Below are 16,622 nucleotides of genomic sequence, written 5' to 3' on the forward strand. Positions count from 1 at the left end.
AGGCTCATTTCGTGATGAAGAGAACCAAAATGCTCTGGGGAATAAATTACAAAGAACAAGAGAGAGGGGGGAGAGCAACAATCACATGGGATCCAAGTCAGGGATCTGCAGCAGAGTCCAACTGAGCAAGAGCTGAGTGAACAGACCTGGACAGCAAGGACGGCGACCCCAAGTGGGCTCAGTCCACGTGAGGAGCGAGGGAGACACTGGAAGACTCTCTGTTTCAGAAATTAGGAACACAGCTCAAAAGGGGGGAGGGGCAGTAGAACCAGAACATTAAGACTCATATACAGTAACTGGGCAAGAGTCAAGAGCTCAAATTGCCTGGGAGACCAAACACTAGCTATGGCGTCTGAGTCAAACATCCCACTCAGCACAAAAAGAGATTTTAAGCTTTCTTTCTGTTCTAAGCCAGGACAAGGACAGAGGAGAGAAACCAGAGGACCAGGGATATCCCAGTCCTTTCATAGGGAAGACCAAGGCTGTCTTTATGTGGTGAAAAAAACTAATGATTCCACTCATCAAATATTTACAGTTACTTCAACTGCTTCTCTAGGGAAAATCATCTGGAGTGTTAGGCGTTAGTGATTATTAATTCTCTAAGGAAAAGAGATCGCAAGGATAATAATCAGATTAACTAATTATGAGTTATGAGCCATGTGTTTGTTGAACCAGCATTTAGTGTTAGGCGGTAGAGGAGACATGAATGGAAAGCGTTTACTTACACTTCCAGGCAAGAGGATGACATTGGGAAGCAAGGCTATAAAAGCAATGTTTAAAATTAAAAAGGGACAGTAAATTGTTTGAGAAAGAGTCTAAAAGGAAGTAGGGTGTTTAAAAAAAATCAAAGAACTTGATTCATTGCTCTTTAATTTTCCAAATGCATCAGGATAACCTCATGCTGTCAGCGCAGCACGTGAGTTCTTTAGTCTTAGGACTTTGCGTTGGAGACAAAACAAGGTGAAATTATAGGTCGTAGTGGAAGATCCGAGGGGCCTCTGCAGCATGATCCTGCTGTCTATAATTGTTCTGCAGAATGCCAGTCTATTATGCCATTTTTGTCATAAATTGCAGATTATTACATGGAAACATGGAATTCTGAAAGCTTTGCACACCGGCCTCAAAGCACCACTAGGAAGCATGAAAAAGGACAAGTCTAGGAGCAACTCAGTAAATATACATATGTACATACATATAAAGATGGTTTATGTCTCAATTTTAACACCAGACTTTTTATAATAAATCTATTTTTATGTCTACACTGTGTTTCCTGTCATATAGAAGGCTGACATAGAAGTTAGCAAATAGGAGACACTCAATATTCATCTCAACATTTTAAAACATCAGCTACTTGTCTTTTTATCAATAGTTACACACATGTATTCGTTCTTTGAGAATTTCGTATGTGTTTTACATATCCACAGGCCGGTTCCTTCCAGATCTACGCCCCTTCCCCATGCACTTAATTTGTGTCCTCTTCTATATTATTTAACCCATTAAGCCCATTCGTACTGCCAACATATCCTTGGATGTGCTCCTCTTACTGGAGCAGAGTCGATACACAGAGGCTACAATCTTAGGGAAAACTGACAGCTCCTTTCCCAGCTGCTAATAATTGCCAACAGCTCTCCAGCTATGGCTGACCACCCCTCTCCATGTTGGGAAGGCTATTTTTCTTCTTGTAATTATCTTAGTGATGTTGTTTTAAAATATCAGCTTTTCTGCAGTGAGCAGGAGGTGGGCGCACAGAAAGGCCAGGAGGCCACAGTTGAGCGAAACTGTCTCCTCATCTTCTACCCGCTGCATCTGCAGAAGACTGGGGTGGAGGTATCAGGAAGTTAGTCTTTCCTCTCTGGTTCTTCTTGGAAGCTCCCGCTCTCAGAGAGAAACAGTTAGCAACATTAGGTGACAGGAAAGTCTGCTGACACAGGAATTCAAGGGATCTGCCTGCTGTCTCAGGAAGAGGATGTGGACCTCCTGGAACTGGAGTCATGGACAGTTGTGAGCCACCATGCGGGTGCTGGGAACCACACTCAGGTTCTCTGTAACAGTACCAAGTGCTCTTAACTGCTGAGCCATCTCTCCAGCACCATGCCATGATCTTATTTTGAACTTGATAAAATACCTACAAATTTGCATTCCTCTATTCATGAGATATTCATAGAGATATAATCATTTTAATCTAGCAAACAGAAGCAAGAGACAAAGACGCCTTTAACTGAGGTCTACTAATGACCAAGTACTACAAAAAATACTTCCTTATAAACTATTACTTCACTTTGATAGAGGTTAACAAAGATCTAAAAACACATTGATTAAGTTCATCCCCAGCATTTATATGGAGCCAAATTTCGCCAGGGGAGACATAATTTTTAATCCTTTGAGAACTATGCAATTTTTTATCCTTCACAGCAGATGAAATAATTTTATAACTTTCTGTCCCCTGTCTATTCATTTGTTTTTTCATCCTCCTGGGGAAATTTTCCTTTTGTACTCCCTAGCTAATATGAAGGATTGACCATCTGGAACAAATAACTGGTCCTCACATATTATTAATTAAAACCACTTCTTTCAAACATAGCTTCACCTTCATCTCAACATGTTTAAATTCAGAACAGAAATCATGGGGGGGGGGGGGGGGCAAAGGCTACAGCCGCCTCTGTTCTAATCTGACCTCCAACGGCTGTCTGAATTCTTCGCTAATTTTCCCATCTTCAATTATCCTGCAGAAAAACACTGAACCCTTCGTTATCTCATAAAATCAAGAAAACAGCGCAATGGTGAGGAAAGGACTAGAAAACTGATGAGAAATATTCACAAGAATACAGCGTGATGAGGTCAGAAGCACAGCACTTGCCTGGTATTTGCAAAGCCCTGCGTCCAATTCCCAGAGCTACATACACAAAGAGAAATTTGTACAAAAATGTAATTTAAAGTAGAAAAAATGTACTTGTTTTTCCTGAAATGCTCTTCATTTATAAGTGCTTCAAGCTCAGCATCGTATGATAGCGACTGATGTGATCGTCGAGAATCCACTGTTAATGAAGGCAGTGACGATCACTTGCTCAGTGCTCCATCTATATTTGAGCACATGTGTTGATCAAAATAGGATTCTGAGCGACAGTTACAGAAGACCAAACAGTGTAAGGAGAGTCCTCTTACCGAGAATCAGTACGTGCAGAAAGGAGGGCTCATTTCTGGGACATGGCCCTTCACTGATGACGCCACCTATTTCTTTTGGACAGTATGGTTCTGATTTGGTCTTAGTGGGTCAACATGTAGTTCTTACTTCTTGTATTTCAGCAGAGGAACGATATTTAGGTTTGTTAAAAATGATTTTTCTTTGGTTATAATTGTTCTGAACCTAAAACATTCTAAATATTTTCAAAATACCATACTACTGTAAACACACAGAATTCTCCCAAGATCCCAATATCTTATGGCTCAGCTTCACAAATTAACCCAAATTACAGTGTCTCTTCTTGTCTCAAAATTGTTTTGTACAGTATCTTTTTGACCACATCGATTGATTATTCCTTTGAGTTTGAAACAGCTCAGCTGCTGGTTCTTTAACCCTTGCCAAATATTATCATACTCTTTCCTCTTGTGAATTTAAAATCTGAGTGAAAACTTACTTTCTTGTATTGCATTAAGAATCTCTGAAAAGTCCACGTCACTCTTTGGGCCGTCGGGCAGGATTTGCATATCCAGCTGGTGGCCTTGTAAATCCACTCCACCTTCTAGAGAAATGAAAGATATTCATGGAGTTTGCTCTGGTTATAGCAGGGCCCAGCATTAGGGCCCTGAGAAATGACATCCAAAGTGAACAGCTAGTTGGCTTGCTAGTAATCCCTCCTCTTAGACAGCTGACTTCACAATGGACAAGAGAGAAAGACACACATCTCCGCACTCTCTATGTATCAAAAATGTCCCCACGGAAAAATAAAAACAACTGCTTAAAAAAATGCAGCATGCTTTCATAGTGTTTACTGGCATTTTCCCCAGCTAAAACAAAATCGGAGCTTCCAGTCATGGAAACTTAAAATTATTCTCATCTTCTCTATGTAGATAAAATGTGGCATTTAACAAAATACTCTCTGATGTGATTCTCTTCAAAATTACACTAATTCATTCTTGTGGAAGGATTTGCTATTCAGAATATGACTGAAAACAAGATATCAATATTTTCCTGCTCACAATGAGATTTCTCAGCTACAACATTTATTTTAACTGTAGCAGGATCCTTCAGTCTATGTTACAAAATAATTAAGCCTCTTGCAGGAGGTTTGTGCGATCATGTGAGTGTGTTCTAAAGACAGAAGGCTTTTCTCTGATGCTCCACACACCCACAGAACACTTAGGCCAAAGAAAACAGGACATCAGAAAGTAATTTTATTATTAACACAATGTTTTTTAAAAAATTTATTCTTCTCTCATACAAAACATCTCGACCTGATGTTTTCCCTTCCCTTCCCTCCCTTGATTTCTCCCAAGACCCCTCCTATCTCCCTTCTCCCCCAGATCCACTTCCCCCCCTTCTCCTCCCAGAAAAAAGAGCAGGCCTCCCAGTGACATGAAGTGAACATGGCACAAAAAGATACAATCAGACCAGGCACAAACCCTCACGGCAAGGCTGGGCTCGGGAACCCAGCAGGAGGAAAGGGGTCCCAAGAGCAAGCAAAAGAGTCAGAGACACCCCCACTCCTACTGTTAGGAGTCCCACAAAAACCCCAAGTCAACACCCATCACATATACACAGAGGGCACAGCACACACCCATGCAGGCTCCGTCGTGGTTGCTTCAGTCCCCCTGAACCTCCATGATCCCTGCTTAGCTGATTTCGTCAGGCAGGTCATTCTCTCCCCCCCCCCATGTTCTCCCATATCCTAAACCCCTCCAGCTCCCCCAATTCCTCCCCCTGCTCTTCTGTGAGGTTTCAGAGCTCTGAGGGGAGGGACTCAAAAGAGACCAGGAGTGAGAGTCAGCTTAGCCATTAAAGGCTAGGCTCACAACCAAACAACACTTCTTGGTAAGAACACTTTTAATTTTCAGAATCTACAAAGTTTAAAATACATAGGTAACATGATGAATAAAATGAGTATGCCATAGCATGGAGTATGTATACATGTGTTTTAAAGAAACAATCTTTTTATATCTATAGATAGATGATAGATAGAAAGAAAGATAGATAATAGATAGATACTATGTATATTTAGTCTCATATAAAATTTCAGCTACATTCCAAAAACTCTACAATAAGAAGTCATAGCCGCTATCTTACAGAATGTTCACTAGTGACTTCATACAGCAGAAGGTGAGCCTTCAGAGGGAGGTGACTCTTCATGCAGGGCCTGCCCTCAGCGAGTGTGACTTGGATGAACGAATGAGCCTGTGCAGTGATTATGAGACACAGTGGAGCAAAAGCAAAGCTAAATGCCAGCATCAAAATTGTGATTAGGTCACACTAAACCTTTCTAGCTCTTAGTTTCCTTGTGTGAAAACGCGGGTTGATGAATACAGCCTTGTAATGTCGCACGGGGATTAAAGGCACTAATACAGAAAAGCTCTTAACGGTCACAGTCAATAGTAAAGGAGGCCATTTGTGTTATCATCCATAGTACTTCATGAAGGCTACAGTGTTGTCTACGCAAAGCCTTTCTCCACACTGAATAGTTGGGAGCCCAGTGATCACTCCTGTAACTGTCAGGAGATGCTGTCTAATACAAAAGACACTGCAATGAACTTTTCAGATTCGTGCACACAATTGCTTTGCTGCAACTTCTCAAGTTACCCGTGGGACAGCTTCTCAGGACAAATAAACATTCTTCCTGCTGTCCCTCAATGAAAACAACACATTCATCTTTTCCTTCCATGGTCAGAGAAAAGTTCTCATGCTTTTCAACCTCTACTTTGTTCTATTCATGGACGAACACTCCCCCCACCCCCGACACACACAGGAGACATAAAAATAACAGTTCGGTACTGCCCATTGCCGTGGAGACCACCAAGAATGCAGGTGTAGATAAAATACCTCAAGTATAACAAAGAAGAGTACACATTAATATGACTGAGAAGAACAGGAACAAAATAGGCCAACAAGTACAGAAGTTAGCTACAAAAAGTTGAATCATTAAATTTTAGTCTTAGTGTTTTGCTTTTCACAACAAACATACGATATTCTTAAAGACATTTATGTTTTTTGGACTGGTCCAGTGAAAGATGATAACTATTTCAACTTTAGAATTCAGACTCACAGCATAAACTATAAATACTAAATTATAGGTATTATTCAATTGAAAAAAGACTCTAAATAAACACAATTTTTAAAATGTATAAACAAAATGGCTCCAAATTGCAGGAGGTATCATTCTCTTCATAGTATAACTTAAAATCAGTCTTGGAACCCGTAAGACATAAAGCATCTTTCCCCCTTTACTCTGGAACACACACAGTATAAAATGATAATGTGGAACCTTCTACAGCAACCCACTCATGCTGCTCCAAATGACAAAGACTTCCCAATAGAGAGAGACCAGAGCACCAGGATGTTTGAAAGTGAACATCTCTAGTTTTAGCATACATTGCCTGACTGACGGCCAATGGCTTTAATATATAAAATGTAACATATTTACTTTGTGCTTATGTGTTTATTTGCTTATTTATTATTGCTCATGTGGTTTTGATATGATTACTACAAAGTTGAAAATATGAGACCCTCCTCATGATCACTAGTATCTTTAACTTGGATTAAAATAACAGAGCATGGAAGTGCCTACAAGGCAAAATGGGAAGAACAGACAGATTCCATCTAAACGTTTTTCAAATTATTATTTTATATGTGTGAGTGGTTTTTTTGCTTGCATGTCTGTGAACCATGTGCATGCCTGGTGCCCAAGGAGGTCAGAAAAATTCACTGGGGACAGGAGTTACAGATGGGTGTAAGCTGGCATGTGAGTGCTGGGAATGTAACCGAGTCCTCTGTCGGTGCTCTTTACCTGCTAGCTGAGCCACCTCTCCAGCTCCTCAAATGAATCACATTTAAAAATTATAATAAACACACAACCACATATAAAACTATGGAGACTAAATTAGTTAAAGAGAAAAACTAAAAAATATTCCTCGAAGAGTGAAAAAAACTGAACAATTTTAACAAACTAAAAGGCTATAAAGTCTTTGGGTTTTACTCTTTATGTGCTTGGTGGATAGACGTGGTTAAACCTCAACTCTTCATTAAGGCTCTTCTGCCTGAATAAGGCTGAAGACAGAGCCAACAAAAGAAACTCTGCATTGGCATTTACATGTAATAAAAGGTCTTCAGCTTGGCAAACAACATGTTAAACATTCACTTCATGTTTGGATCTAGCTTGGATTTTAGCTAAATGCTAAATACAAGAGGAACAATAATGTCTTTCTTAGTTAGCGAACAGCCAGTTGAGCCAGGGTCCCATCTCACACCTGACTAAAGGCAGCCATCTCCTCTCTACTGTTAAGGTCCCATCACACCCTCTGTTTCACAAAGATTTTTTTCTTTTGGTCCTGATATGGGAATACAATGTTTCCTTCTATTGAGCCCATGAAGCTATGTATTCTTTATATTTTCTCTAATGTAATTTTGCCATAAAATTAAGGTCTATAGCACAGAATGCAGAAACCAGAGTATATGGGGAATATTACTTTTCTTCATATAGATTTGTTACATTACAGTTAGAATCCTCAATGGAACTGTAATGTACTGCAGCCCCAGGGCACACTGGGTCCATCCTTTATCTCCAGAACAAGGCATTGACTACAGCCATTGCTCAGTTGAGACCTTTTAACTGTGATTTTACCTCATTAATGGTACTAACAGTTACAGGCTACAAAATGCTCTGGATTTCCTATCCCTACCTAATCCACAAGATATAAGAAAATGCCATTAAGGAAGCCTGCTACCTTAAAAAAGAAGAAGAAAAGAAAGTATCTTGATATGTTGTATGTAGACAGCTGTGAAAGACATATAAAAAGCATTTGTTTTGACTTTGTAAAATATCCTTTTTTGTTATTTTTGAGATACACACACACACACACACACACACACACACACACACCTAAATGTCCATATCTATGCTCTCTAATTCCTTACTCAAAATTTGCAGATGCACTTCAACACACTCATCTCTTATTGTTTATTTATTTATTTGTAAACACGCTAAGAATGGCCAATACTGCATGTGCATGGGTGTCATGTCATTTACCACAGCATGGAAATCAATAAGGAATGATTCTCCCTTCTTTGGTTACTATCTATTGTCAGTAACTCCTCAGTAAGGAGACCATCTATCCCATAGATGCCAGGATTTGGGGATGGCCTGATTTTGTGCAGTAGCCACAGATACTATGAGGTCATAAGTGTGCCGGCCATATTGTATCAGGAGACAGCATTTCTCCCTATTCTTTCAGCCCCCTGCTCTCTGAGTCTTGGTGGCAGTGAATATAATACTGATTAATGTTTCCATAAGGTTTTCCAATCCATCCTCAATTTTGATTAACCTACCCATTACCCTCTTCTCTCCCCTACCTCACAATTTCCATCCTACTTAATCCTTAATATTCTCCCCTCCTTTTTCTTTTCACACGTGTTTTATTATCCTTCAACTTTTTTAAAGTTGAGTTGTGAGATAGTAGGTTCCATGTGACTTTTCATAATCCACTCACCCCCTGGTTTTCCGCATCTCCCCACTCCCTTCTCTGCTGAAGGCTCCCCTCCTCGGCATTCCACCTCACTACTGTCCCCCTCATGATGCCCTGTCCTCTCCCTCTTTCAAAAGTCCCCGTTCTACTTCCCTGGTTCCCACTTGTGTCCCAAGTTAACAACATGAATCGAGAGATTGACATCTGGGATCTGTGTATGAGTCATTATAGATGGCCTTTGTCTTTCGGGACCCGAGTTATCTCACTCAGTGAAACTGTTTCCAGTTCCATCAATGTACCTGAAAATTCCATGAGTTCACTTTTCTCTGCAGCAGAGTAGCATCCAATTATGTATACGGGCCATGCTTTTCTAATGCACTCATCTGTTGGATCAACCTTATTCCATTTCTAACTATTATGAATAGTGGAGCAACGACCATGGACATAGAAGTGTCTCTACAGGAGGACAGAAAGTCTCATGGCTATATGCCAAGGAGCGGTATATCTGGGTCACATGGCAGTTCTATTTTTCAGACTGGTTTTCAAAGTGTCTATCCTAGTTTGTTCTTTGACCAATAGATTGTATGTTTTCTTTTCAACATATGCACGACGGAACTTGTCTTCTTTGTGTTCTTGATGATAGCTGTTCTGACTGGGGTGAGGTAGAATCTTTTTCATTAGCATGATATTATTTGGCACCTCATTCTTTTAAACATATGCTTGCTTATAGTGTCTGTCAGTTTAACTTTACTTTAAAAAATAAGGTATAAAAAGTACTTAAAAAGAGTGTTACACACTGTGCATTTCAATGTCTGGTTTTTACTAAGGGCCTAATCCTAACACTTGGGTTTGGATAATGAGTATAAATTTTATACTTAAAACTGGTAAAGCAAGGATGCTGTTTCACACATGTATGCATACACACACACACACACACACACACACACACACACACACACCCCTAAAAACATAAATACAACTTTTTCAGTTTGCATGTTTTTCCATTGTTTTTACATCCCCTGCACACACACATATTCCTAAATATATAAATTATAGTAATAGCATTATTATATTGTAAAGATTAAATGTAAGTCTTTGAAAATATTCTGGTTTACCAAGCAACAGGCTCTTACAACAGTCACACCAAAGATACCTAGATAGTTGTTAACTCTAAAAATGCCTCTACTGAATGTACCAGGCTCTGCTGACTCTCCATGGGAGGCCTTACCTTCTTGTAGGAGGGGTTGGGGGGGATGGGTTGTTGGGGAGGCTGGAAGGGTAGGAGGAGGAAGGGGGAGCTGTGATTAGTATGCAAATTGAATTAAAAAATTCTTAATAGAAAATTAAAATGATGCTGTGAATTTATTTCTTTTATTTTTAAGACTACAATATAAATTTCCCCTTCCCTTTCTTCCCTCCCTCCAAACTCTTCCACATACCCTTCCTTGCTTTCTTTCAAATTCATGGTCTCTTTTTTCATTAGTTGTTTTACACACACACACACACACACACACACACACACACACACACACACACACACTCTCTCTCTCTCTCTCTCACACTCTTGTGCATGCATACACATATTCCTAAATATATAAATACAACCTTCTCAGTCTGTATAATGTTACCTGTATGTATGCTTTCAGGGATGACGGTTTGGTGTGACATGGTCAAAATTACCAGACAATAATTAGTAGTCTTCCTGTTTATCAATGACAAGCAAACTGAAGAAGAAACTAGGAGAATAATCCCATTCACAACAGCTACATACACAAAATAAAATGCCCCCAAATAAACAGATATTCACACACACCCCCACCAGGGAAACGTCTCTCTATATCAGGGGACCCCATTACAGAAAATCACAGCCAATCAAATGTAGAGTTATGAAGCCAGTCCCGATGGATACATCTAGAGTACAACTCCCCTACCTCAGGCTCAGGCAACATTAAAGAAGAAGGGTTGGAAAGATGTTAATGGCCAAGGGTCAGGGAGTTTCTTGTGAGACTGAGTCTCCTAGGAATGTCAGAAGTTACACCCATAAGGTCCCACTGGTGTGGTTGCCTATACATGAGCTGAACAAGGACAACGTTGATGGGGAAAGCCCATGAAGTGTCAATCCTACACTCAGAACTACCAACAACTAAGGATACTGAGAGCCTGAGGTAGAATCTTAAAGTAATTTTAATCTACATTTTCCTGATGCCCAAGGAACTTGGTAAAATGTTTCCTAACCATCTGCATTTATTCTTTTGACAACTTTCCACTTCAGCTCCACAGTCCAGTTACAATTGAGTTGTTTATTTTCTTAATGTTGGGGTTTATTTTTTTTAGTTCTTTCTGTATTCTAGACACCAATCTTCTGTAAGATGAATAGCTAGCAAAGATTTTCTCCATTCTGTGGGCTGTCTATTCACCCACTTAACAGTTTCTTTTGTTGTACAGAGCTTTTAAAATTCATTAGACCACATTTGTCCAATGTCGGCCTTACTTCCTATGCTACCAAGTCATTCTGGGAGCCTTTACCCGTGCCTATAAGTTAAAGTGTGCACCCTACTTTTTCTTCTGTCCATTTCAAGGTACCAGGTCTTGTGCTGAAGTTTTTGGTCCACTTAGTTGAGTATTATACGTGGTGAGAGAATAGGACTTGATAGTCCTCATGTTGAAATCCAGTTTTCCCAGCACTGTTTGTTGAGAATGCTGTCTTTTTTTTTTTTTTAAATGTATATTTTTTGGGCATCTTTCTCAGAAATCAAGTGACTATAGTTGCTTGGACTTCTTTGTGGGCCGTCAATTCTAACCTGTTGGTCTACATGTCTGTTTTTATGCACCAGTACCATGGTGTTTTTATTATTACAGATCTGTAATATTGCTTAAAATCAGGTGTGGTGACACTTAGTCCCATATGCCTTTTGTTCAGGATTGCATTAGTAGCTTTTACTAAATCTAAATTTCATCAAGTAATAACTGCAATTTCACAGGGCCAAGTGAAATTTAGTGAAAACCAGTAGCTGCCTTTTCTGCAGTCCCAGCCTACTTCCCTTAAAATAACCAGCTATGAGTTTCAAATGGCTATTCACACACACACACACACACACACACACACACACACACACACACACACACACCATTGTTGCTTTTTTCTTTTTGTAATTAGTGAAATACTTATGAATAATTTTACAACAGAGTGAAATCACAAAGGTCAAAGTTGGCCTTTTCTGAGAACTGCTGGACTTCCATTTTAAAGTAACAGGTTTCTTTATAACATTTTCATACATAATTCTAACTGACTTTCTGCCAGTCCCCTCCTGTCCCTTATCTCTCTGTCCACAGTCCCACTTAAGCCTGTCTCCTACTGAAAGTTCCCTTTTAGGCTGAGCAAAGTGTCCATGTGTACACCCAAGGTTCCAAACAGCCAGCTCATGCACTAAGGACAGGTCCTGGTCCCACAGCCTGGATGCCTCCCAAACAGTTCAAGCTATTCAGTTGTCTCACTTATCCAGAGGGCCTGATCCAGTTGGGGGCTCCACAGCTTTTGGTTCATAATTCATGTGTTTCTATTAGTTTGGCTATTTGTCCCTGGGCTTTCACACAGACACTTTGCTCAGCCTGGAAGGAGAGGACTGGACCTGCCTGTACTGAATCCACCAGGTTTAAATGAATCCCCAGGGGAGTCTTGGCCCTGGAGGAGATGGGAATGGACGGGAGGGGCTGGGGTGGGAGGGGGCGGGAGGGGGGAGGACAGGGGAACCCATGGCTGATGTGTAAAATTAAAACACAAATATAATAAATTAAAAAAGGAGAAAAAAAGAAAGTTCCCTTTTAATTCTATATCTCATATATTCTACGGCCCTTCTCCCTTTCTCCCTTGGAGCCTCTTTTTCATGCTCTCGTCGATTCCTTTCTAGTTTCCACTCACTCTCACATAAATATAAAACTACAAGAACTAAAAGCTGAGGTGTGCATATGAAAGAGAACATGGAGTGGTTTTCTTCAAAACCTGGGTTACCTCACTTAATATATATCCAGTATATCCATTTCTTCAACTGCCATGATTTCTTGTTTATGAATATAATTCAACTGTGTATATGTCCCATTTTCTTGTTATCCTTCTATCCATTGATGGGCATCTAGGCTGATTATGTTTCCTTGCAGTTGTTCATAGAGCAACAACAACAAGGACTAGCCAGTATCCTTGTGGTAAGCTACAGAGTTCTTTTGAGTATATGATGAGGAACAGTTTGATTATGTGGTGGTTCTATTTTTAGTTTTTTGAGAAACAGCCAAACCAGTTTCCATAATGGCTACACCAGTCTATAATTCCAGCAGTGAATAAGAGTTCACCTTCCCTCAAGCCCTTATCAGCATTTCCTGTTCCTTGTTTTCCTGAAGAAAGACTGTATGACTTTTTGTTTCACATGGTTTCTTTTGTTGATACAGTCTCTCACTGTCTATGCCTGGTCAGTCTGAACTCACTGTGTGGACCAGGCTGGCCTTGACCTCTAACAATTCTTGCCTCTGCTTCCTGAATAAAATCGTTATAGGTATTACTACCACACCTACCTTCTGCCATAAAGGGAAAACACCTCAATATCTAGGCATGGGTATGGACTTCCTAAGATATCCCAACAGCCCAGAAAATAATGGCAATTTCATGGCGAGTACACACCACAAACGGAACCACATCATTTACAGGAAAATGGCTGAAACTGGAGGTTATTGTGCAAAGTGAAATGCTCCAGACTCAGGAGGCAAATATCACATTGTTTCCTCTCATATGAAGATTCTAGATCTTAAAATATGTGAAAACAGAAAGAGATATTTTGGATAAGAAAGGACACCCCTGGGAAGTATGAGAACAGGGCAAGCGAGGGTAACAAGAGGGGGAAGATAATAAAGGTACATGGTAGACCTGTATCAAGAGGTCATCATGGAGCTGTCATCTTATGTAACAAGTGCAGGCTAATAATAAAAATAAAATAATAATTTCCTTGCTCATAAAGGGGAAAGTATTGAAAATTGGTCACGATGCACACTCTCTACAGTAGAAGATTTACTTTTCTAATTATGTTTAATTTAAACTATTGCTAAAGGCTTTTATGGCATAATAGTCCTTAATCAAATAGAAAGAATAGTTTGTATTAAAAGTGAAATGAAGTCTCACAAATCAAATGCTACATTCTCTGTGTAACACAAATGATAAGCCATACATAAAGGAAGTAAAGAGGGAAAGAGTAAATTGTATTTTCTATGATGTCTTCTACATAACAAATAATACTGGGTCTGGGCTGTTCTTTCATCCTTTTTATAATCTAACGATAAAATTGGTAGTTGATGTCAAGATGTATGTCCAACAGAAATCTCTAAGGATGGATTTTTTTTTTTTTTTTTTTTTTACAGAATTAGGTGAACAGTGATATTTCAAAATTGAAACTTAGACTCTAAAACAAATCCTTCCATGGAATGGTTTTGAATGTAAGAGGGAGCAAAGATGCCACATTTTAGATTGAGGGATTGGATCTGAGTCCCCATAGGTGAGTTAACTATTCTTATAAGAGCATAAAGTTGGAGCAGAGCAGCATGGAGAACAGAAAAGGGGAATTCTGTCTGTTTACCTGGTCATTTGCCTCAGCCAGAGCTCAGGGCAAATCTTGGAAGAAGGAAGAAAGGAAATGAATTCGAATCTTCTGGAGGGTCTGGAATCAGAAGCCAGACACGTGTAGGGATATGTCTGGTCCTATAAATACCTTCCATCCTCCTCATTCCTACCTTCATTTCTAGCACTCACCAAAATCGTTCAATGTGCTACAATCTGGAATGTTAACAACACTTGAGTGGACCTTACAGTCAACATAGACTTGGGACGTACTGGAGAACGGCATTTGGCTAATCATGAGAAAGGTCTCTCAGGCACAGATGGAACGAACCATCTGAGAGCTTCAGCCTAATGGGACACTTTCAAGAAATTTGCCTTGATCTTTCCTAGGATTAGCAGGATTGTCATGTCCTAAATTATAACACATCCTTATACCAAAAGCTACAAACTTCAAGAGGTTCTTGTGAGTGCCAAAGAGAGGCCTTAGTGTTCTGGAGTCTCCTGGATGGTGCGGTCTAGTGCTCATGAGCAGAAGTGAGAATTCAAGATCTGGAGAGGCTGGAGAACAGAAAGTCTGAGATTCTCAGCATTACTAACATGTTGTTTTCTCTTCCAGTATGAATGACAACTGTTGATATTCAGTGAGGGATAGAGTGGGAGGAACTTGCCACTCACACAGCATGCCTCATAAGAGCCAGTACTTGGCACCTTGCACATCAGCTGTTCAGCTCTTAAATAAGTGCAATAAGACTTTTCTGTCACCTGATCACATACTATGGTTGAGGGCATATGCTTTGAAGGCCCAGCCCTACTTGCTTTGGTTGTATGTTCATGAGTTGTGCACTTAAATCTCTTCAAACTTCATAAAAATGAAACTCACTGAAAGTCTTGGGTATAAGAAGCAGTTTCAAATTCTATAAACATGATGGCCTCCCTAGAGAGTGTCCATTTGGTTTTCTTTGTGGCTGCTTTTTCTTAGCCTTTCTTCATTTACTTTGAATGCAACAAAGATAATTCACAAAATCCTACCTGAATGTATCCTATAGGTCAAAATAGGTGTTTGCAGTTTTTGGCAAAGGAGAAGGAAAACGTAAATAAGAGAAGAATTGAGTGTGAATTTTTTAGGAAGCACAATCTTATTTCTCAGCAAATGAAATTCAGGAGCACTGATACCTGTGCTTACCAAAACCCACATGGATTATTTTCTTAAGTACGCCTTATTTCTTGAATTTACATCATACCTCTACAAAATCCACTTACGGAGGAAGAGATTCAAATGAAGGATGATTAGTGTTATTACCACCCACAGCACCAGCTGCTCTGAAAGGCACCAAATCCACCTTCTATGCAAAGACAAATGGAATCTAAGCCCAAAGTAGCCCCATGTCTTTTCTTCCATACAGTGTAAAGTCATGTGGACCTTTATGACCCATCAAAGATCCATCCTTCAAATAGAAAAATGATTGGATAATTTTGTGCAAATTTCAGATCTGTTAAAGGAGATTGCCTTGGGTTCAGAAACAAACCCAGCTTCTCAAGAAAATGCCAGTTTTCAGGGAAAGAGGGATGAGAAAACATAATTTCCCACTCAAACCACTCTCATCTAAGAAAACCAACCCAAAGATGACAGAATAAGAAAGACATAAGAAATTAAGGTGTAAGGTTCTAGTTGGGTTGTCAGTGATCACATTTTCACTTTTAGGAAAGTCATTTTATTTTCCAAATCACAGCAAGTGTAAACCTGTCCTTTAGGACTGCCATGAAAACTCACTTAAATGAACATTTGGAAACAACAGAACATTGTCCCAATATGATGTTGTGGTATCGCAACAATGCTCATTCTGAAGATTAGCCAAGCATTTACCTTTTCCTTATTTTTTCCTTTTAATTCCTAGATTAAAAATGTACCTTAAAAGGTACTTACTGAATCTATTGATTTAAGACCAGGACTTAATGTTCATTTGGGAAGTAAACACAGAACTGCAGGGAAACATGAATAAATTTTATATCACAGTCAGAGAGCGGGAGAATTTTTAAAAAGGGTATAAAACAGAACATAAAGGAGACATTATGAAGTATGATGACATGAATGTGGGAATAAACAGTGGTATGCCATTAAGGAGACTATGGTCTGCTCAACAGAATCTAACTGGTCCTATCTAAGCCCTGTTTGAGTTTCTTATATTGAAAATTGAACTATTTCAGGTTTATGTCTAAAACTGACTTTCTAGAAATATTATCACTAAGTCATGTGAATGAGCAAATTGGGTCTCTTCAACTGGAATCTTGCTTCACCATTTCTTGGCTGTATATTACCTTTCCTTGGGCCTTGGTTTCCTCAGCCATAAAATAAGGA

At 39.5% G+C, this 16,622-nt stretch overlaps 1 protein-coding gene across 4 annotated transcripts in view; it reads right to left on the reverse strand.

Annotated features, from left to right (window-relative positions):
- Ano4 (anoctamin 4) overlaps positions 1-16,622 on the reverse strand; it is a 300,336-nt gene that overhangs the window by 163,930 nt on the left and 119,784 nt on the right. For 3 of the 4 annotated variants that reach the window (XM_036169504.1, XM_036169502.1, XM_036169503.1), the window contains exon 3: positions 3,636-3,740. The exons of the other annotated variant lie outside the window; for it this stretch is intronic. In XM_036169504.1, coding sequence (XP_036025397.1) covers positions 3,636-3,740 — 105 coding nt within the window. The remainder of the gene's footprint in view (positions 1-3,635; positions 3,741-16,622) is intronic. 4 annotated transcript variants of the gene reach the window in all.

The sequence above is a fragment of the Onychomys torridus genome, chromosome 20 (genome assembly GCF_903995425.1).
Source record: "Onychomys torridus chromosome 20, mOncTor1.1, whole genome shotgun sequence".
NCBI lineage: Eukaryota > Metazoa > Chordata > Mammalia > Rodentia > Cricetidae > Onychomys > Onychomys torridus.